We start from the raw sequence: 23,207 nt of genomic DNA on the forward strand, positions 1-23,207 counted from the left end.
TTTGATAAGATTACATCATATACATCTTGGGTCTTCAGACAATGGGTTGTGGCTTTCCTGAATGGAAGAGGAGTGCTTAGGAGAAGTTTGCGCAGGTATAAAAGACGATGTAACGCTTTGTGTAGTCAGTTACAATCTACAAGATTTTGCTCAATATGTTTGTTCTTACAGCCTCTATGTTGACTAAACATTATTCGCACCAAACTCTGATGATTGCTTGAAGACGCTTTCTTGAGAACTTTCTGAAGAAACCAACATTTGATCCAGATTTGATTTTCGATTCTGTGTTTGACAAAGCTGCCTGATCATCACTCGTCCTTAGCAGGCAGACTCAGTCACAACATTTTCCATGAAAACTCTTACTTTTATTCATGTGCTAACATAATTGCATAAGGGTTTTCCAATCATCAGTTAGCTTTTCAACACCATTAGCTAACACAATGTAGCATTAGAACGTAGACATGATGGTTGCTGTAAATGCTCCTCTGTACCCCTATGTAGGCAGTCCATTAAAAATCAGCCATTTTCAGCTAGAATAGTAATTTAGCACATTAGTAATGTCTAGACTGGATTTCTGATGAATTTAATGTCATCGTCTGTGAAAAAAATGCTTTTCTTTCAAAAATAGAGACATTTCTAAGTGACCCCAAACTTTTAAATGATAGTAGACGTGTTGACCCAGCTGGAATTATATTCACTGAGTAAAGTTTACAGAAGTGTGGATATTTTAAAGCAACACAGAATGTCTGAGATCATTACTGTGTTAAATTCCATCATATTTTGAATTTTTACCCTAAACGACTCAATTGTTTGACTTCACATAAAAAACATTCTAGTATAAACTTGTGCAGAAATTGGGTCATACAAATTCACTAGGATGTAAGAAATTAAGTGTTTGTTGCTCAAAATTCCCTGCTGAACAACCAGACCCCTGCTTGTTGTGGACCCGCTCAGTGTTTAAATGAAACATGTGCCGATGGTGCAACTGAACCCGAAACAGCCGATAGGATCATGTTTACTTTTAACATTTCCAATGATCACAGTTAAATGAGCACAAAGTGACCTGCCCTGGTTGTCTTCACCAGATGAGGCTACAGTATTGATCAAACACTCATGTTTAACCTCCTGTGGCAGTAAGAATATCTTGACATTCCATTAACAAGTTGAGTTTACAGCTGTGTGTTGAAGCGGTAATCGAGCCTGAACATGTAGCTGCCATGGATACACTGGAGCTGCTGTGCACTACTTTAAAAATATGTACCGTGTCCTGGAAGGATCCAGCATAGGAATGCTCAAGAAATTCTAAGGTAGTTGAAGAAATCTGAACACGATGGCTTTCCAACAGTCAGCTGCGATTCAGGAATAGGACAAGGAAGAGTAAAATTTACCTCCATTTCTTTTGCAGTTGTTGCAGTTGGGCTTTTAATCAGTGAAATCTGATCTTGACCTGCAAATCAAAAACTACTAAACACTTAACCATTAACTCGTTGTGTCAAGCTTAAATCCAGATTTAGAGACGAGATAAAACGTGAAGTCGAAATACAAGAAGAATTTTGAGAAGGTTTATTTGGTGTCTTTGAGGATTAGCGGTGAAGTCTTTAAACTAGAGAATCGAGTAGCGAGTCAGAAGATTGTTGTGTTGCACGTTCTATCTATCACCAGAAGACGTGTCTGATGTTTAAGTGTCTGTGATGCACTTTTGCTTGCCAAACCCAGAACAGATTTGTGTCGGAATTCTGTCTGTCTGAGCTGCAGGCTCGATTAAAAGCAAGTATTCTCCAGCTGTTCGTTTAACCGCCTGTGCTCAGAAATTCAGTCTGAAATTCAGAGCAGCATCTGAACTGTCCATCAAAATTTAGTTTTACTTTCCGATCACACACAACAGCAGGATTCAGTGATTTGGAGACTGCAGCCGAATTGTCTTACTTTATTTTCACTGTTTCTCTGCCTGAATGTTGGTGTTTGTGGTAGAAGAAGTTCTTAAACTGTTTTCTTCAGCAAAAAATGCAGTCAAGGTCCTGCATTCATTTTATACTCATGAGTGACGAGTGAAACAAGTTTTATCAGAACAAATATACTGACATTTACCTAATATCTGTTTGACGGGGAGCTGTTATTTCTGATATAATGCTGGGCAGTTGAATGAAACACATTGCATGATGTTTACAGCCTGTGACACTGTCCACAGTGCTCTGATCCTCCCAACAACACATTAGTGTCTATGTAAATGTTCATTCATACACAGTACATATGAGAAGATAAAGCAATCTTTATTGTCCTTGATTTGTTGATTTTTTTCTCTCTCAACCAAACAAAAACAATCAAAAAGTACTGATAAGAATACAGTTTATAGTACTGGATTGATAAGCAGCATCGGTAAAAGTAATAGTACCATTAAGATCTTAATGATGCCCATTTCTAATGAGGAGTCAGGGTAGATTGTGGGGCTGCAGCATTTCTAAATTCCTCCCTGTTCTAACTGCCCATCATGATCAAAACTTGAAGTTTTTCACTTTGTAAACATTGGTCTTCTATACGCTAGAAGACACTAGTGAAAATAAAGAGTCATGATATTTCCAGTTAGTCTCAAAAGCATTAATTCAGCCTTCAGGGGTTTCATGTGGAGCAAACCAAAAAATAAACTCTCTCAACTTTTAGGGTGCAGCTTTATGCGTCATTCTTCACATTTTGTTTCTGGTTTAAACATGTATACCTGAATGACTCCAAGAGTCAGAGGTGAGCTGGTGTGCTAGAGCTGCAGCGAAAGCAGAGAGGTGGGTTAAAAATTAGAAGCAACAGTGTTGAGTTAGAAGTTATTTGGATTTAAGAAGGGATTATTTTCAGGAAAAAAATGTAATGCTTTGAGATTATTTCTCTGAGGTTTAATCAAGGACTGAAGAGAGGCTGTGAAAAAAAGAGGTTTTATGTTCAGGGAAAAAAATGGAAAAAATAATGTTTTATAACAGTCCAATGAGTTCTGGAAGGCACTGGCAAAATGCTGCTTTTTCAGTGGAGATGTCACATCTGAAAATACCCCCTGACAACCTGCTGTTGCCTCCTAACTTGGAACCGTGTTTTTAGTATCAGAGTTAGTAACAGGAAAAGCACTCAGAGAGCGCAGTACTCCGCCAGCGCCGCTCAGTCGTATGATTTCCGACAGATAAGTCTCGATAAGTCTGCACTGGTTGATCTGTAGGAGGATCTCAATCATCAGCAGACAGCTGATATAGTGTTCACTTTCAGAATCACAATCATATTAAGCCTTAATGGCTGATTAAACGTACACAGCATACAAGGAATCTGGTTTTGGTTGGTGTCACCCTAGGAATAAGGAAAGAGAATAATAATTTTAAAAAAAAACTAAAGAAAGAAGAAATGTAATAAAAATAAATGTATCACAATATATGCAGCTATTTACAAGCCAGAAAGGAATACACACAGTCGTGAAAAATGATAATGGCATGATACAGTGCAAAAAGCAAAGAATGCTGTTGTCATAGTTATGGTGACGCCATGCCGCCATCTCACAATGATACAGAAATCTTTAACAAATCCGTGGATCCAAACTATGGGCCGCATCACTGCCAAAATGTAGTTTGTTGGTCCTTGTGTCATTTCTGACCTTTCCTGAAAATTTCATTCAAATTTGTTTGTATGTTTTTGAGTAATGTTGCGAACAGACAGATGGACAAATGTACGCCAATCATCGCATAACTCCGCCGTGTTCCTTGTCGGAGTAATTAGGGGAAGCCTCCATTGCGGATGTGACACCAACAGGCTTGCAAAGACAACAATCAAGCACTCCGAGTGATACTTTTGGTTGTCGATGCCGCTTTGATGCCTGAACTTTAATCCCCGCTCACAAAGCGAACTAACCGCCCAGTTTGTTCTGCTGTGATGTTGTCAGATTTACGTGCGTGTTTTCGCACAGAAAACTGTCTCGTTGAAGCGCTGGCTATCTTTTACTCTGTCAGCCCGGCGTGTTTGTGTGATGTTGTTCTCTCTCACGTTTACAGGTCTATCTGATTCCCTTAGCTTTAGCTGAGCAGATAACAGCTCTGTCTGAATGAGCCTGTCTGTTCTGTGTGTGCGAGCCAAATAGTGATATCTTACCTTTTTCCCCTTGCTCAATTTCTATCTTTCCTGCCACACTTACCCTTGTCAGTGCAGTCGGTGGCCGCCTTCTGTATGGCAGGTGGATATTTGAATTTATATCTGCACATGTGTTCTTTTGATGCAGTAAATGTGAGTTGTCTGACTACTTTTATCACATCAGATGTGCCGTGTGTTGCCGTAATGTAAACTGCAAAGCCAGCAAAAGGACTCCTGATATAGTGCTTTAGTGGGCCCAGCAGTAAAAGAAAACTAACATGTTTAAACGTAGAGGCAGTGCACATGAAAGGATCCTGTTATCTTGATTAATGCTTGTTAGCAGCAGGAGGAAGGAACGGACAACTCAGAGACTAAAAAGCGACTGTTTGTGAGGAGCAGTCAGCTCAGTTCATCAAGTTCAAATGTTGTAGGGGGAAGACAAAGCAGCGTCTCCTGACTGTAATCACTTCTCTTTCTTTATCTCCTCTGTTCCTTCTGGTTTTTAATCCCGGCCCCTTTTGATTTAGTTATTTTTGCGGCAGGTTTTCTGGCCATATTTTACCTGGCTTTTTAATAATATTTCCGCGCTCAAACGCACAGTCTGCCTTTTCTCTCTCCTTTATCTCTCTCCTTCATCCTCTCAGTCGTGTTAAATTGAATGCTGCCTCGTCTGAATGAAATGTTGTAAATATTGGCTCAGCACAGGTGGGGGAACAGCAATTTGAAAACAGTTCAAAAGACAAAATTAAATGTTTCACTGGCAAATGAAGCGTATCACAGTTAATAAAATGACAGAGTTTCTCTAACTAGTGCCGTCATGTGTTCTCTCCCAGGTATGTGGTCCTTCTCCGTCTCCGAGCTGGCCATCCCGGGCGCCGAAATCGGGCGAATCTCCGCGACTGACGCCGACTTGGGCGAGAACGCCAAGCTGGACTATACCATCCTGGAGGGCGAGACGGGGGACACGTTCAACATCACCGGAGTGAACCAAGAGGCCGTCATCACACTCAACAAGGTGAGAGGAGGATGGTGGAGATGGAGGGGCGGACAGACGGATGGAGGGATTGGAAAAGGGTGTGTGCACGAGGAGGGAAGGGTCGGCCGAATGTTGTGAGGGATGGTGGCAGAAGAGGAGGAGAAGCTGGAGGAGGGAGGGGATGGGAAGTGAGTCAGTCCGCAAAGGTTAGAGGAAGAAGGGCAGGAAAGGGGATGCGGAACAGATGATGAGTGGGAGGAGAGGCGATGACACGGCTAACGTGGGCAGGCCTTTGGAGAAGAGGTTTGTTTTGTCTGTGATTCAAAGCTAACAGCGGTTTGCCTATAAACCCATTAACCTGGAATTACCTGGAAAATACACAAAGCTACTGTATAAGCCTCTAAGATTTTACACGCTTCATCAGCGAGCTAAGGCTTTTAGAACAGCTTATCTGCATTCATCTTACCTTTTCTCCTCGTTTGACTCTCCACCAGACAAGAGCATTTGATGGGTTTCTGACAAACTGATTTCCTGCTTGACTCACTCCCTGCGAACCATCCTTCTTTTTTCTCCCTCCTTAATCAATATTTCCATCTGTTTGCAGCAAAACATCCAAACTCAATCAAAGCAGCCAGATGCAAATGTTGTCAGCGACCCGAGTTGAGTGCAATTTGCAGCGAGGAGGGTTTTGACCACCGCTGAAGTGAAGGTTTTACATGTGCAGGAGGATCAGTGAGGCGCCGCTTTTCCATTCGGAGTTCAGCTGGCTAATAGATCCCTTTAGTGTAATACTAGATTATTTCAATTTCAAACAGCACATTCCCTAAGCTGCCCTGCCATTCTCAATAATCACATTCTTATGAAGATGTGTGCGCGTGGAGGGGGTGATGAGTGCTGACACCCACTCATTACCAGTGTGCCTTGTTAAACTACATACATGTCTGGGTGGGGGGCTGCGCTCACATGTAACGCACACTTAATGGGGGAGGAGGGCCCCGTGTGGGAGGCCAGTCAGAGATATGACGCTTTCCTTTCAAACGAGCTCTTCAGAACCGCCTCTGACACTTCAATAAAAATACATGCGTGTCTCGTTTAATTTTTTCCGCTTTTTCCCCGAGCCGCGGGATGTCACTCAGAGAGGGTGTGTGTAAGCACGCTTTGTGTCATATCCACCGAGCGTGTGCAAGCGTGAGTGCGTGCTCACGATGTGGAGTATATTACGAAGAATCCCATAGAGCTCTATTGTTGTCCAAAAACCATTAAAATCACATCAGCGAGCCACACCAATGCGCCAAGTGCCCTCATGAATACACATCGTGGCTCATTTCCACACCAGGCCACACACACTGTCCTTCTGCAAGAAATACCAAGGATGTGTTCCCGCTAGAACTAATCTGCTGCTGATAGATTACTAAAAAAAACCACGGTGCTCAGCTGTTTCAGGAAATTAGTCAGCCTGTTTACATTAAGAAAGTGTGCTTCTAGGACTTGTTTTTAAAGATTTTTATGTCTTCAGTGGGGACTAATCGCCTTGAGGCCGAACGCCGCAGACGGGCTGCAGAACAGGGAGAATATTGAGACATGGATCAACACATTGTTGCTTTTAGCTGGTTTCGTGTAATTTGCTGAGAATTAGAAAAATATGGAATATCTCCAGCAATATTATTAAAACATTAAAATGTCCTAATGTAGGTAACAGAGATGAAAGAGCTTCTGTTAAAATTTTTATTAGGGGCTGCAGCTGATTGTTATTTTCATATTCATTATTTTTTAAAGACATTTTAGGAATAGTTTTGCTCAAAAAATGGTGAAAAAATGCCTGTCACAACAACTCTCTGAATCCAAAAGATGTTATTGTTAAAAAAAAAAAAATCGTCCAAATTGCACCATTTTCAGAGCCAGAAACTGTTAGAACAAGAATAATTGCCAGATTTTCAACTTTTCCCCGTGTTTAGCATGCAGTTACATCAGATAAATAAACAGAATATAACCTTAAAAATCATGATATTTAATGACAATCAATTTATTCTGTATGCCATATTTGAAAATGAGCCAAAATTAAACCAGTTGTACCATGTCCTGTAAAAACACAAAAGATTCTGTGCTCCTCAGCTTGACTGGAAAGCCGTGAATTAGTCAACAACAGTCACGTGACCAAAATTCAAGAACATTTCGGCTGAACTGCAGGCAGTTTTTACACAAAGAAAAGAGGGGACAAGTATGACAGTAAAACAAAGGCAGCATGGTTCACAAATGGTACACAGAAGCAAATTGTGAGCAAGCTCTGTGAAATGTCTTTCTGGAGTTCATGTAGATAGTAATGTAGAAACAGTTCCAGTTTGTAAAGATCGTAAAAGTGTCAGCAGTGGAAAACCTAAAGCATGTAGACAAAGGTTGTGCAAGTTGATTCCAGCTTTAGTCAGTTTTTGTAAACTGAAAAAATAAAGAAATTCTACCTATTATTCCCCCTTTCTTTCCTGATTTATGGCTTTTAAACTGTGCTGTACCGCGCAAAGACATTTTTGAGTTCTCTTTGCTCCAAGCCATGTTTGTGCTGTTCCCATGGAGGTGCAAGACTTTATATTACTGTGAAAAAAGAGCCCACAGTGAGTAAAATAGTGACAGGAGCAAAAACATCCAGAAGCTGCTTGGAGTTCAGAAGGTTCATGTGGCCAACACAAAGATATTCAGTTTCAAAAGGTATGAATAAATGAAATGTATGGTAAATCTACAAGTTCATAGACCATTAACATTGTCATTCAACTAATTCATTCATTCAAAGTTATACAATCGTGGCAGATTGAACTTTATGTAGAAGCACTAAAATCTGGCAGTTGTATGTCAGATGTGTCGAAGTGAAAAACAAACACTCATGAATCTTCTGAAAAAGTTGCCGTCATGAAGGAATCTTGTTTTCAGGCAGTAGAGACAAATGCCAGAAATGAGGTAAAACCTGCCCAAACTCTTCCTGTTTGTAGCATTCTGTGTGCTTGACTGGTGAGCACCTGAGTGTTTTGGAATGTTTGTGTGGTCATGTGTTCCTGCGCACCAGTTTGTGTGCACGCAGGGATGGTGTGTATGTGTGTGAATTTATCACCGTGTCAGTCCTCTGCCTTAGGTTTGTAGGATTCGTTAAAAACAATCCGCACCTGGAGGTGGTGTGTAGAGCAGGATTTCCAAGCCAGGTATGAGCTCCTTTGAAGAGAAGCAGAGGGGTAGGGAGAGGACTGGCCACGGTAAGAGATGCAAGAAGAAAGAAATCGAAGGCAAGGGCCCAGGAATGAAGGGAAGGAGTGTGGATGGAGAAGGAGAGAATAGATGGGAGAGCTGAGGGAGGAGTGTTAAAATGAGGTCCTGCGAGGCAGTGACAGCAGAGAGTGCAGCATAACAAGGGAGTAAGAGGAAGAAGCAACCAGAAAGAGACGTGCAAAGAGAAGGGAGATGCAGAGACAGCAAGAGCTGTGAAATCACTGACAGCCTTACAGAGAAATTAGCACAGGCAGAGACTGAGAGGCACAGGCAGGTAGAAATAAACATCCAGAAAGGCAAGAAAATAGCTGAATAAAAAAATAGGAACAGTAAAATGAATTTTAAAAACTTACAGATTGGGAGGGAGGCAGCCTGGCAACAGGAAGACGGAGTGGAGAAGAGAAAGCGGAGAAGGGGAGGGGGATCAAAAGGAGAATCGATCAATTCAACAAGTGCTGGGCGACTGGCAGCCGACAGGCACACAGGGCAGGAAAATTACATGTAAACAAATACAGTAAACACCTCCCACCCGCAATATTCCTCCCACCGGACTCAGCCGCATGATACAAAGAATTGAAAACAAAATGCACAATTACTATTTCAACATGGCCTCCTTCATGCTGTTTAATCCCTCCGCAAAGGCGCCGAGAGCGGCAGAGAAATAGATTAGAGCAAGATTGCTGTTACGTGCGAAGAATTAAATAAAGCTGTAGAATCACAGGTTACGCTGCATGTGGATGCATTTTGATAGACGGACATGTATGGAATATGCTGCAAGGCACTGTTTCCCAAGGATTTACATCAAGTGCAGCCCGAGAAGCTGCTGGGATTTTGGGTAAAAGTGGGTGTGCTGCAGAGAAGAATCTGACTTGAATAGGTTAAAAAGGGATTTAGCCTTTCAGGGAATCCACGCACAACTAATGAAAAACATGTTAGATAGGCTACAACTAATAGAATTAAAACAAACAAAGCGTAAAATTAGCACTAAGCTCCCCCTCAGTTTCCACTTCGTTAAACAAACAAAAAAAACCTGAAAAAATCTCATGAAAAAGCATGCCTGCTTTCTGTGCTTTCTGTGTGTGCATATGTTAGGCTTTGCGTTAATAAATGCCTCGACGTCCATTCTTTTGGAGGCAGACAGCTTCGGCCCTGTAAAGAATTCTTAACAGGGGAACCAGATGATCTGTGTGCCTCTGGAGAAGGAGGGATTTCCAAGCGGAACAATTTGTGTTGCCACAGAGTCGGCCTTGACCTTGCTGGTCATCTTGCTGCTGTGGGCTGAATCTCTTTAACCGCTGATCTACGACTCGCATTCCCTCAAAACACACACACAAAGACAGAGACCCATACCTACACAAGCACCAATAAACCACACACAGATATATATATATATATATATATAAATACAGAGGCACGCATCAATAAAACACACTTGACCTCGTGACTCCCTGTGTTTAAACTGCTAGGGAATGAGGGGGGGAAGAAAGAGCTACGATGAAGCACCAATTTCTCGTCTGAGGATGAAGGAGAGGGACGCTTACCTCGGAATGATGCGTCAGATGGGAGGTGGGTGGGAGCTGCAGGAGGGTTAACAGCAGATTAGGAAGAAACAGAGGGAGAACAAGCGAGGATTTGGAAGATAGTTAAAAATAAGGCTAAGGGAGAATGTGTGATTAGAAAATGGAGGGGAAGGGGATTCCAGACAGAGGGAATCAGACTCGCGAGGAGAGACGAGGAAGAAGAGGAGGAGGAGGAGGAGAAAGTGGTATCACCATGGCAGGGCGATGGGTGAGGCAGGGACGCGGCGGAGAAGCTGGGTCATTAACAGCCTGCAAGTCTGAGTGCCGATTGAAGCCGCCTGCTGCTTATCGCTGCTTATTTACTGTCAGGCCCACAGAGACCCCCAGCAATAAAAAGATTTCTCTCCCCTTCCCCTATTCTGCCCTCCCTCTATCTCCACCCCTCCCATTACCCCCTCTACCCCATCATCAGCCGCTGTCTCTCTGCATTTTCTCACTCCCTGCCTCCCTCTCTCTGATCTCCACACATGTCCAAATAAGCATTGCAGTGGGAGACAGAGGGGAGACACGCACATATTCCCTCCTCACCCTGTAGCTCCCTTCACCTCGTCGTCCTCGCTCTGTTTTGTGTCTGGAGGCCATGTCAGACAGTGTGTGTTGTTTGTCTGTGGCTCTGACTCAGCCCCGGCTCTGCCCTCATTCGCATTCAGATGCAAAGCGACACACAGTTACATGCTAACACACACATCAACAATCCATTCATTCCTTTCAAATTAATTCCTCACCCTTTTGTAGTTCGTCTCCTGTTTTTGTTCCGCCGGCCTTCATTTCCAGCCCTCTCCGCTCCCCAAGTGGTCAGCTCCGCTCCACTCCACTTATTTACTTATTACATATTGCCGTTAATAAATGTACATATTGCTGCTAATAGACTTTTGATACAGCATATGAACAAGGCCACAGTGTAATTGAAGAATTAGCATAACACACTCTGGAGCAGCTCCTTGACATTGTTCTGCAGCAGTGCCCCCTAATGGCCACATGGTGACATTTGGATGGTTGGTGGCTGCAGGTTAAGGCTTTCCTTGAAATCTAATCGAGATCTAAGCAACTTCTACAACATGGAACAATTACAGGAAAAGAAAAAAGACAAATATGATGTCGTCACCGGCTCATGGAAGTAACACTCCAGTGTTCGGATTGTGAGGTTCGCAGCTGCATGTGCAACCATTAATGCAGCAAAAAATAAAAATTCAGCCTCGGATAATGCTACAATTTCCCACACCTCATTACACATGTACACTGTATTTAATAGCACGCATATAACAAAGTGGAATCACTAGACGCAACACTAGGCCTGTCACAACACCATTAATACGAATCTTGCTGTATCCTTATTCAGGAGGTTCCCTTTTGAGGTATGTTTTCAGGGTGCTGCGAGCTGTGTAAGCCTGCTATTTGTGCGCCTTTCATTCTTCATACCTGGGGGACAAGCTAGCTCACGCATGTGTCAGTTTGCCGTTATTATTTCCATATGCTCTCACTTAAAACGGCTGGCTAATCCTCGGTCACACGCCAGCAGCGCACCCAGGATTATCTGTGTTTGTTTTCTCACGCGGAGTAGAGATTGTGTTAATCTCCTCAGAGGGAGAAAAAGAGAGAGATGGGAAGAAAGAGAAAGAGACAGAGAGGGTGAGAAAAAAGGAGGGAGACAGAGAGAGACCAGTGTCTTGCTCATAAGTTTTAAAAAAAAAGGAAGACACGGGACCTTAGAGAGCGAAATGAGACAGAAGACTAGAGACGAGTGACAGAGAGAAGGCAAGGCGGCAGAGGAAGAACAAAGTCAAAAGGGAGATTTAGAAGCGTCTTTGTTCTCTCAACTCTCCAGTTGTGCTTGTTGGCAGAAATGTCCAAAGCTGCATTTGTCATCAGACAAATGTGATGTATGATCTTGATTTAGAATGGAGAAAAATCAAAACAGAACTGAAGCTGCCAAGGACGTCGGGGTGCTGAACACACACGAGCATGCACGGTTCACATAGACACATTGTGCTGCGTGCTGCAAGTGTGTATGTGTTCACCTGCAGATTTACTCAATCTTCTTATTTTCAGTCAATTACAGTAGAGGCAGGGAGAATCTCCGCCTCTGTAATTTGAAGCCTCACCCTTCAGTGATGTACATTTGCTGTCACATTTGCACACACACACACACACACACACACACACACACACACACACACACACACACACACACACACACACACACACACACACACACACACACACACACACACACACACGCACATTAACGCTACACGTTTTCTCAGTCGAGCATGTATGCCTGTGGGGTCAGCCTCTATGAGCAGAGATATATTATGTATTGCCAGCCTAGCGTGCAGGTTAGCTAATTAATTTCTGCTAACTGCGAAGCAAATTTAAAAGGGAAATTGTATAGAAATTTGAATTTCAAAAAGGACGGCTGGAGCACGGCAACACAGGACAGAGGAAGGTTACACTTGTAGAGTGTGTGGGTGTATAGGAGTATTAACTGGAGAAAGTGTGTGTGCAAGTACAAGTGCTCCATAATGATTATTTTCCCTGTCAATGTGTTGATTATTTCTTGAGAAGTGGATGAATATATGCAAAAGGTCAGAAAATTGAGCCCAAGATTAAGATTAGGTTTAAATGGCTTGTTTTTACCAAGCAGCGTTTTAAAAGGGAAAATGGAAAAAATATTCAATTTACACGAGAAGGAGATCAAGCCAGTGATGTTAGGGGATTTTTTTGCTCGATAAATTACTTAAGTGTTCCAGTTATTAAAGCCGTTAATAATTCATATTCTGCTGAACGACCAAACAAATCATTTTAATTTAAGCACTAACGTGCACGTCTCTTCAGATTTGGTTCATGTGATAGGAAATGTGTGAAAAAGAAGGCACAATCTAAAGGAAGACAAGAGAAAACACACCCTACCTTATCCACACACACACCCAAGAATGTAACAGGGAAGATGTCACAGGAGGAGAATGTAAAAAGTAACTCAACACCACATTCACTTTTCTGAGGTCACTTTATTTCATTACATGCTGAACCTGCTCTAATGTTATACTGTTCATTGCAGCAGAAATTATTTTCTATTTTCCAGAGAAAATCGAATGATTCCATTCCCTACACCCCAGTAGAAACTATAAATTATGAGGGAAATGAGAGTTTGACAACTTATACTGTATGTTTAGATTCTTATCCATCACATTCAATGCCATGTAGAAGGCATCCAATTGCTCCTAAATATTTTTGGCAGCAGGACGACCCCAAATATAGAGCCAGACTCATAGAAAAGTATATTCAGCAACAAGAACAGATGGTGTGGCCCTGCAGAGCGCTAATGTCAACGCTATGGAGTCTGTCTGGGACTACATGAAGAGGCAGGAGACACTGAGGGTACTTTTCATTATGCAAACTTATGCCTCTTCGCATCCCCTCTCCTCCCTTGACCTGGAAATCCTTCCCCGTCTGCCATCATGGAGGAGCTCCCAATTACTTAAATGCACCTCGAGGAGAGAAGAGGCTTCGGGAAGGGCTTTGAATGAGAAAACACGAGAGCATCTTACACGGAAGCCTATTATCGAGTGGCATGATTTAGAAATCCCATGCATGGGTTGGCACCTGGGAACATTGCAGAAGTTGTCTGTTCAAACTCTGCCTCTTAGATCCTCAGAACAACTGCTCTTAACTCTTTCACCATTGAGGCCCAAATTGAAAGGAAATTTGCAGTATATTATTCCTAAAAGCGTGGGAATAGTCTGCTTCTTTCAGTCAGATGTTTCTCCTCCAGTGATGCTTCTAAGAAAAACCTCAAGATATACATATTATAATTGGCTTTTGATTGGGTTGTTTGGTCTTAATATTCTGGAGTTTAATGTTTCTTATTTTAGAATTTTAGCTTACAAGTTGTCATTCTGCTTTGTCTTGTTTTTTTAGTGTTTCATATTTATTTTATTTTGTTTTACAAATTGATCTTAAAAGTTTTTATCCTGTTCTCTGTCTTGTTGTACTTGCACATATTTTATTGATACCTGTCTCATATATTAAAGAACAGTATAGTGATGTAATCTGGGCCAATTGTGGGAGGAATCAGTGTAAACCTATGCCCCCTTCTTTGTTTACATTTGTTGTCACAGAAGTGAAAACAGCCAGTGAGTCTCCAATGTTTAATGGAGGTTTGTTCCAGTTTAAGATAAAATGTGTTCAGTCACCTGAAGTCATTAAGCTTCATTGAAGTCTCTGTCATGGTGCTTCTTTAGCTACACTTCCATAGTGCTCTCTGTTACCCAATATAGACCTGCTCACCTCCTCTGGTTGCTACAGCCTCAAACAGGTGCATTCAGATACTGTAGGTTTGTGTATTATCTTGATGAAATGATACTGGGTGTTGACATATGCAATATAATAAATTATTCAAATCGAATTGGGAGAAAAATAATGATCGTGTAATCACTAACATATATAATTTGATTTAATTTGATTTTATCATCCTTCTCTCCATGCATTTGAGAGCATGCATGCAGCCCAAGATGTGCTTCCAGAAATAAAAAATAGCAGGAAAATAAGTTATTGTGTCTGTCATGATGTCATTTCCTCCTGAAGAAAAGACTGACAAGACTCCAAGGCTTTCTGAGTTATTTAATATAAAGCAGTGTGTGAGTCAGGTGTGGATTTATTCCATGTCAACAGGTTTACTACATTATCTTCATAAATAACTTTCAATTTCAGTTTTACTCAGTTGTAGATATGATATTTAGAAGAATCTTTCTCCAAAAATGTCATTTGGTGTTTGGTTATAGGTGGCCATGTTGATTTTAGGCCTGAAATCAGCAAAAGAGTCAACTATGGTACCTGTCAGCTGTGTTGCAAAAAGTCCTGCAATTATATATTGACCCAGACGTCCCCGCCTCTTCCGGTCGCTACAGTGTATGTATGTGAGAGTGAGAGTCTGCATGCAGCCCAAAATCTGTGTCCATGCTGACAGTCTGCAACTTCACTACAAAGGCCTGAGTGCACATTCCCATCAGTAATGAGCATTCATGAAATACATCTATGCTAATGCGCTGTGCATGTAGGGAGCGTAGTCCTTCAAGTGGACTCCAAACAGACAAGACAATAAGTTAATATTAACACCTACACATCTATAGTGTCCCCAGTCCATGTGCACATCCTCAAGGGAGTATATTCAAGGCTTCAAACTGACACTATGGATCGAAGGATTTCTCACTGGGCAGCTTCAGCTCCTCTGCCATCTCATCTCTCTTTTACACTCTCACTGGGATGAGCTAAGATGCTAGAAAGAGGCATAAATGAGGGAAGCAAGGGGACATATTGAAATCACCCTGAGACAGCCAAAATCCACAGCAAACATGTGGCTCAAAATGTCTATCTGCCGAGAAAAAAAAAACTGCACACAACTATACCATGGAGAATTGCCAAGGAGCTTTTTGAAAGGCAAAGTGTGATCATACATAATATTGATTGAAAGCATCCAAAGTTTACTTTCAGTGGCAAAAACCTTTATACATTTTTAATTGATAGCTGTCCTATGTATAAAATATTTTAGAGATGTCATATGGGCCAATCACACAATTTTTATTGATAGCAATCGACATAGACTTCTTTGTTTACATTTGCTGCCTTTGAAATATAGAAAAGGTGACAACAGCCATTAAAATGAACCTTAAATATTAGATGGGGATATATCGGGCTTTGCAAAAGTTCTGTTACACTTGTTGAGACATTCACGAAAATGAACACAAAGATTTTTTTGGTGCAATAAGATAAAACTTCTGGGTGGCCACATTTCTGATTAATATTATCATTAACACATATATTGAAATATTTGGAAAATAAAAAATTATCTGATTGCACCAAAAAATCTTTGTGTTCATTTTGCTTGCATTTTGCAAGTGTAACAGAACTTTTGCAAAGCCCGGTAGGAATGTTGCTTATGTTTAATCAAATTTAATTTAACATTTGTTCGATGGCCTAAAGTCACTAAACCTCACTAAAGTCTCTGTCATGGCGCTCCTTTACTCACTAACTTCCACAATCTTTTCTGCTTGCCAACATGGCTTTAAGCTAACACTGTGGAGCACAAGGTTTCTCATTGGGCAGCTTCAGCTTCTCCACCATCAGATCTCTCTGTTGTATCCTCACTGGGATGAGCTAAAATGCAAGACAGACAATGCAACTAAGGGAAGTAAGGAGACATACTGAAATCACCCTGACACAGTCCAAATCCTCTGGAAAAAAAGGGGCCCAAAATCTGTACTTGCTAAGTAAGAACTGTGCACAAGAATGCCTCAGAGAATTACCAAGGGGCTTTTTAAAAGGCAAAGCGTGACCACACCAAATACTGCTTGAAGGCATCCAAAGTTTACTTTAAGTTGTGAAAACCTTTGCAATAGTTTAGGGATGTCATGTGGGCCAATCACAGAATATTTAACTGATAAGAATCGGCATAAACCTGTACCCATTTCTTTGTTTACATTTGTTGGATTTGTCATGGGGAACAGCTGAAAACAGCCATTAAAATGAACTTCAAATATTTGATGGGGATGTAGGAACACTGAAGTTTAATCAAACCTAATTTAACATTTGCTTGGTGGTCTACACTCACTAAACCTCATAGAAGTCTCTGTCATGGTACTCCTTTCCTAGCTAAATTTCCATAATGTTTTCTGCTTGCCAACACAGCTTTAAACTGACACTGTGGAGCACAGGGTTTCCCATTGTGCAGCTTCAGCTTCTCCACCATCAGATCTATCTCATATCCTCACTGGGAAAGCCTTTCCACAGTACTGTATATATGCAGCAATCAGTAGAAGGACTATGAAGACTGAGATTGTGCAAGATGAGCAGCTGTGGATGTGCAGTGTTGTAATGTTTCCAGCACATTCACACCTTCCCTACCATCCGTTCATATCTCCTATTCTCTCAATCTCCTCCACAGCTGCTACAGCCTTGTTAAATTAATGTTAACCTAGCAGTTCAAACAGCCCTAAATCACAGTCTGAGCCTTCGGAGAAAGTAGAGATCCAGCTGTAAATGAAGTCAGTGTTACTCCTTTCACTTTCGGCTGCTGAAAAAGACGCTAGGGACTGCACAAGTGACATGCAGACAGTTAGTGGCTACGTTGCTTATGTAACTGCTGTTCTATTAACTCTGTCAGTTGTTACACGCTGCAAAAAATGGCTTATCAAAAAACAACAGGATGCAGGAAGTGTTGCTTGACATTAAATGGTGCAGACAGCCATGGAAAACAAGTAAAATCACTGTTGAGGTGAGTTCTTGGAGTACAGAGGGAAACAAACACATATCAACACTAGTTCTTCATTAGAGTCTGTTCTATCAAAATTCAATGAAACCGACTCAGATGTGACGCTTTATTTGGCTTGGAAAAAGTAGATTTGGTCAACCAGGATTTGAACCTACAAATTGGGGTGCATCTACAACCATCAGCCCGACTTTAAGCTGCTTTTTCATGTATGTGCACAAGTTCCTCATGAGTCAACAGAGTGCTTGTGTGAGAAAACACGAGCGGGAGAATTATTCACAAGACAGACAAATCAGGAGACAACAAAAAAAAAAACCAGAAGAGTGGCCCGGTCACTGCGTGATAAGTGCTTCTTGTAAGGGCGTACGAGGGAGAAGGATGAGTGTGTGTGTTGCTGGTTTGTCAGAGAGCCCTGTCGTACACACACCGGGCAAAAAAAAAACCCAACAACATAGGGTGGGTTGCAGAGTGGGTGATGGAGTGTGTGAGGTAGCAGAGGAGGGGGAGGCGGGGTGATGGAGTGTTGGATACAGGGAGGGCGGGGGGTGATGAGTGTGTGCTCACAGTGTAAGTGACACCTCTCCTCCTCAGACAGATTGTCTCTCTCTCCCAGTAATGGGGACCCCGTTAGAGCACCTTTTCCCTCCTTTTCTTCCCACACATACACTCCGTCTCTCTCTGTCCTCCGTGACAGTTCCTCTTGTTTATTTACATTTTCTGCAGAGATATTCCCCCCAAATTGCCTGCATTTCAATGTCGTTCAATTCAACTTCTTTCTTTTTTCCTCTGCATAATTTTTAATCAATCTTCTCCTCTTTCTAAAACTGCTGATTTCTGTAAAGCAGTTTAGAAGGAAAGAAGAAAAGAGCAAGAAAAAGAGCAACCGGTAAGGATGGAGGGAAAGAGAGAAAGGATATCAATATTCCCACTGCTGGTGGTATCCTCAGAGTTGTTTTTTTTTTCAAACTTGAATCTGATGGGGAAAATTCTGCATAACCACAGAGCCCATTCATCCTCTGTCCAACATGCTTGTCTGTGCCAATCAGACCGAGATGATTCATATGTATACTTCCTTTCAGGATGGTGGATTTGAGGACACGCAGACTCTAAAGAACCACTTGTACTTGCACACAAAAGCCCCCCACACACACCCACGTATGCCTTATACAGGTATTTTGAACCAGACACAAACATGTTACTTTTTCTGAAATTTAATCAACCACAAGTGTATGTCAGGGATGTCTGTGTAAGACAGTGGATGTATGTGATTACTCGTGTGTGCCTGTGCACTCACTAACAATCATCTCGGCAAACCAGATCAGAGGCTATCTCTCCGCTTCAGAGGCGCCACGCTGGCGGGAGAGCGGCACACAATCACACGGACACCTCAGACAAATAGGCTTCATAACTTCTCTGTAACAAACAATCACAGGGGCCTGAGCCCCTATCCCAAATGAAATCTCCTGCACCTGTGTAGATGCACGGATACAAAGGAATTTTTAATGCTCCTCTGTAGCCAGGTACGAGTCTCCATGGTGATGGCGGGGGTCGCCATGGTGATGGAGATGGTGTTCTAAACAAGGGAAGCGTTTTTATGAAAAGCAGGAGCATGGTTCTGTTTTCGCTTTCATCACTGGGAAATCTGTTGTTTGTGGAAATTGTCAGTAGATGTCACAGCTATGCAGAGTGCAGGAGGCAATTTCCGCCACCGCTCAAAGTGAACTCCTGCTCCATACTGTGCAGTGGCATGCAAGCGTTCACATTTCTGTCACCATCATTAGTGAAGTGATCTCCAAAAGGGCATAAAGATATAACATTCCTTTTAACATTTTAAGCAAGATTAGTATATTAGTTTGGCATAGTACCATCTTAAAGTAGAAAGAAAAGGATTAAAGCACCATGAAAAAGTCTGGGCAGCCCTAGCAGTTTGAGCTCTTTTACCTCATTAACTCTTTAGAAAAGTCCACAAATTTCAAAGCGTTCTAAACGCTCTGTCTCCCCAAACCTTGTCCCAGGAATCACCATCATGATCTCCTCTTAGTAGCTCCCTAAAAACTGTAAAAAAACAAAAAACAAAAAACAAATACTTGAGACCCCAAAAGCAATGGAAAGCTATGAGAAGAGAGAAAAGCAGTTTCAGGGAATGCTCTTCTCAGTAATTTAATTTAGAAATGGCAGCTAACAGGAATGATGGAGGTCAAGTTGAGACCTGGAAGACCAGGAAAACTTCCCATGAGAACTGCTCATGATTGCAGTTGTGGCACAGGTATTAGAGCAGATTGTTCAATGATTAAAAGGTTAGCAATTTGATCCCTGAACCTCCCATGTGCATAAGTTTCCTTAGGGAAGACACTGAACCCTAAGTTGCTCCGAGTTCATACCTTGCAGTGCAGCTCTGCCACCAATGGCGTGTGTGAATGGGTGAATAAGAAACACATTGTAAAGGGCTTTGTAGAACCTAGCTCAGGTTAAAAGGGTGCTATATAAGTGCCAACCATTTACTGTTGCTATAAAGGGTAATCAAAACCATCGTTTGACTGCGGAAGAGATCAAGATTTAATAGACTCTGGAGTGATAAATCTGACCTTCATGGAAGAGGCATCAGACCTGTCCTGCCTCCTCACCACAGAATTCAGCATCTGAAGTCCTGTTAATGGATGAAGTTAAAATAGAACTTTTTGGCTGCAATGAGCAAAAGTATGTTTGGCGAAATAAGGGTGCAGAATTTCTTCGAAAGAACACCTCTCCGACACAGAGGTTGTTCGATCATGCTTTGGGCTTAAGTTGCAGCCAGTAGCACAGGAAATATTTTACTGATGGGGGATGAATGGATTCAATTATACACCTGCAAATTCTGAAAGACTTAAGAATATCTGGCCAAAAAGTGTAAGATGAAAAGGATAGCTTCTACAAGGATTCTAAACACACCTCAAACTCTGTAATAGACATCCCTTAAGAGACGCAAGCTGAAGGTTTGCCCCGACCTTAACACCATAGAGAATCTAGACCTCAGAAGAGCATTGCATGCAAGACAGCCCAAGAATCTCATAGAACTAGAAGAATTTCACAGGAAGAATAGGAAAAAATCCTCCAAAAAAGAACACAAAGACTGTTACAGCTGCTGCAAAAAGCCTTTAAAAGCTGTGATCCGTGCCAAAGATGATGTTACTAAGTACTGACCATGTAGGGTGCCAAGACTTTTACTTTGGGCCATTTTTTGTAATTATGAACGTAGAAAATCTGGAAATAGGACGCAATCTTCTTGAAATATTAAAGATCATCTAGAACTTTATGCCTTTTGAAAAACAGGTCATTGTTTACTCACTAAGCTATTCACAGAAACAGAAATTTAGAGCAGTGTGGCCCAATCTTTCACTTCAGTGTTTAAACCAATGTGTTTGCAACATTATAATAAAGCTATACTACCTGCCAGGTACCCACTAACACCCTTCCCACTGTTTTTCCGCCAACACTGCAGTGTCAAACAATGCTACAACTAGATAAAATGTCCATCGCTACTACTCACTGTAGCACATACTTACATCTGTCTGTGCTGCACATAGCAAGCCATGCTAATCTCATTACTCCCACAAACACAACAACAGCATTCAGCTTCCTGGCAGTAAACTCCACAGCGATATATCCTCTAGTTTTAACACGTCAAGAATATCCAAACATCAACTCCCAGCAATGCCACCCTAACATGTAGCTACTTCAGTGTCAGAGCTCTGAAGGATCCTTTCAACTCTTTGAGCATCAAGAACCTCATTGGAAATGCTGTAACATCAACACCTCATGAATGTCTCTTCCGACTTCACACGAACCGCACCATCTAAGCATCCACCCACAACAACCTTCAAAGTACCACTTCAAAAAAAATCGAAGTCACAACACGTAAGGTAACCATGATATTATTTACTCCGAATTATTCTTAGCTGATTTTTTGGAGATGTGACCATTCTCGGGGCCTGTGTGAGGTGTTATCTGCTGGAATAATTCATTATTTGCCATCTCTCTGCTTTTGATATGTAATTTAGCAGTCATCTGTGGAAAATTTAGTGTGAGAATTAGACCAAATGAAAGCACAAACACAGACTATCGCTTCTGATGTTTCTGAATGTGACATTTACATAATTTCTTGCAGTTACAAAGTGTCATCATTACTCATTTCGCAGTACGTGGATGTCTGCGCCTGCTGATTATATACTTCTACATTAAGTCTTCTTTTCTACCTTATTGCAATGCAACTCACCTTCCTCCTCCATCCCCCCTCAGGCGGTAGACTACGAGAGCCGGAGCTCCTACTCCTTCTCTGTGGAAGTCCTTAACCCCATAGTGGACCCTCGCTTCCTGCGTCGAGGCCCCTTTAAAGACAGGGCTTCGATCCGAGTGGCAGTCCTGGATGCCGATGAGCCTCCGAGGTTCTCCCGGGCCCGATACCACATGGACGTTTCTGAGAACTGCCCGCCGGCCTGCACTGTTGGCCGTGTCAGCGCTGTGGACCCTGACACCGGTTTAACCAATAATATCAGGTGCAGTATAAGACCTCATAGCTGAGATTCCTCTCAGTTTAGCTCATAAAGATGAAAAATACGACCGGAGCTGGTTCTCCTTCACTCTTTATGAGGATCTTGAAAGGTTAGCTGTTTCCACTCTTAATATTTTAGTGTACAGACATTACAGAGCTATCACTTAGTCAGTAAATAAGCCTATTTCCCAAAATGTTCCTATAAGTATTCACTGTTTATGAACTCATAACAATACTGCTTTAACTGCAGGAGTTTTATTGCTTAATGACAAATTAAGCATTTAATGCTGCCATGAGCCGTATTTCTTCCTTTATTTAATGTTACAGAAGATGTCATTAAGTTCTTTTTGTGTTTTTTTTTTCCATGCAGAAGCATTTTTAATCAAGGGATATACAGTCTTTCTTGGATTGAAATTCAAACTCCGCAGCTAAAAGAAACAACAGCAAGAGCTAACCAAATAAATATAATCCAACTAAATGCCCACACAGTGTTCCCTTGAGCCAGACAGTAACCACAGACGCTTGCTGGTTTCGTGCTTTTGCTAGTGTTTGCAGTGGGTTTTGTCTCAAACCGTTCGAAGAGGGAGGCGAGTGATTTGTCTGTAACAAGCACAGAAAAGCGTGTCCCAATTAAAAGCAAAAAGTGCTAAGAGTGAGTGTGTGGGGAAGAATGATAGTTGGTATATTCAGAGAGATATTTAGATAATCAGCAGCACTTCAAAAGAGCTGCTATCAGCCGCGATTATCTTGCTATATTAATTCTTTGGCCGTTTGAATGCTGACTTCCTTATCGCTCCCTCACACACTTGCCCCATCTGCTTCTTTCACTCGGCGCCCTGCTGCCATCTCCGCTTGCTTCCTCCCTTCACTCCTTCTTTCAATACTCTTCCGTGCCCTCACCTCACTTCTCTCACCTTGCTGCTTTCAAGCATTTCTTCTCCTCTCATGCTGCTTTTCTCTCCCTCAGGTTCTCCATTGATCCTCAGTCGGACCCAGAGGCTCTGTTTCGTATCACCCCAGACACCGGCCTCATCACCACGGCCATGGAGCTGGACCGGGAACGTGAGCACTGGCACAACATTACAGTCATCGCCACCCAGAGAGGTCAGAGGTCCCTCTTTGTACGCAGCTTAACACTGAGACATCATTAACGCGTGTTCATTGGATTATGCCTTTTATTAGAGCTGACATTTTTCAATGCAACCAACATTTCTTCCCACCTCTGACACCTGAGCCCACTGATGAGTAAGAGGTTTAAAGGAGTGTGCTGCACGGTGTCTGAAAAGCGCAGTATCCGCTGTGTGCTGCACTTCGCTAAGCGGCTTAGCTCTCGAGTCATCAAGCCATGAGAGGGGAATGCTGCTCGGCGCCACGAACAGTTTGCTACAGCGGGTCTTAGAATCAATTGATCTCTATTGTGCGAGTTATCTGATGCCGCAATAGATCCGTTCTCATAAGGATTCAACTGGAAACACAGAATTAAAGCAACAAATCGAAGTGGAGCTTTGCGGCGCTGTA

At 42.1% G+C, this 23,207-nt stretch overlaps 1 protein-coding gene across 3 annotated transcripts in view; it reads left to right on the forward strand.

The window, feature by feature from the left end:
• LOC110953274 (uncharacterized) overlaps positions 1 to 23,207 on the forward strand; it is a 182,534-nt gene that overhangs the window by 132,738 nt on the left and 26,589 nt on the right. For all 3 annotated transcript variants that reach the window (XM_051952948.1, XM_051952945.1, XM_051952947.1), the window contains exons 6-8: positions 4,926 to 5,107; positions 21,437 to 21,693; positions 22,657 to 22,793. In XM_051952948.1, the coding sequence (XP_051808908.1) occupies positions 4,926 to 5,107; positions 21,437 to 21,693; positions 22,657 to 22,793 (576 nt within the window). The remainder of the gene's footprint in view (positions 1 to 4,925; positions 5,108 to 21,436; positions 21,694 to 22,656; positions 22,794 to 23,207) is intronic.

The sequence above is a fragment of the Acanthochromis polyacanthus genome, chromosome 9 (assembly GCF_021347895.1).
Source record: "Acanthochromis polyacanthus isolate Apoly-LR-REF ecotype Palm Island chromosome 9, KAUST_Apoly_ChrSc, whole genome shotgun sequence".
NCBI lineage: Eukaryota > Metazoa > Chordata > Actinopteri > Pomacentridae > Acanthochromis > Acanthochromis polyacanthus.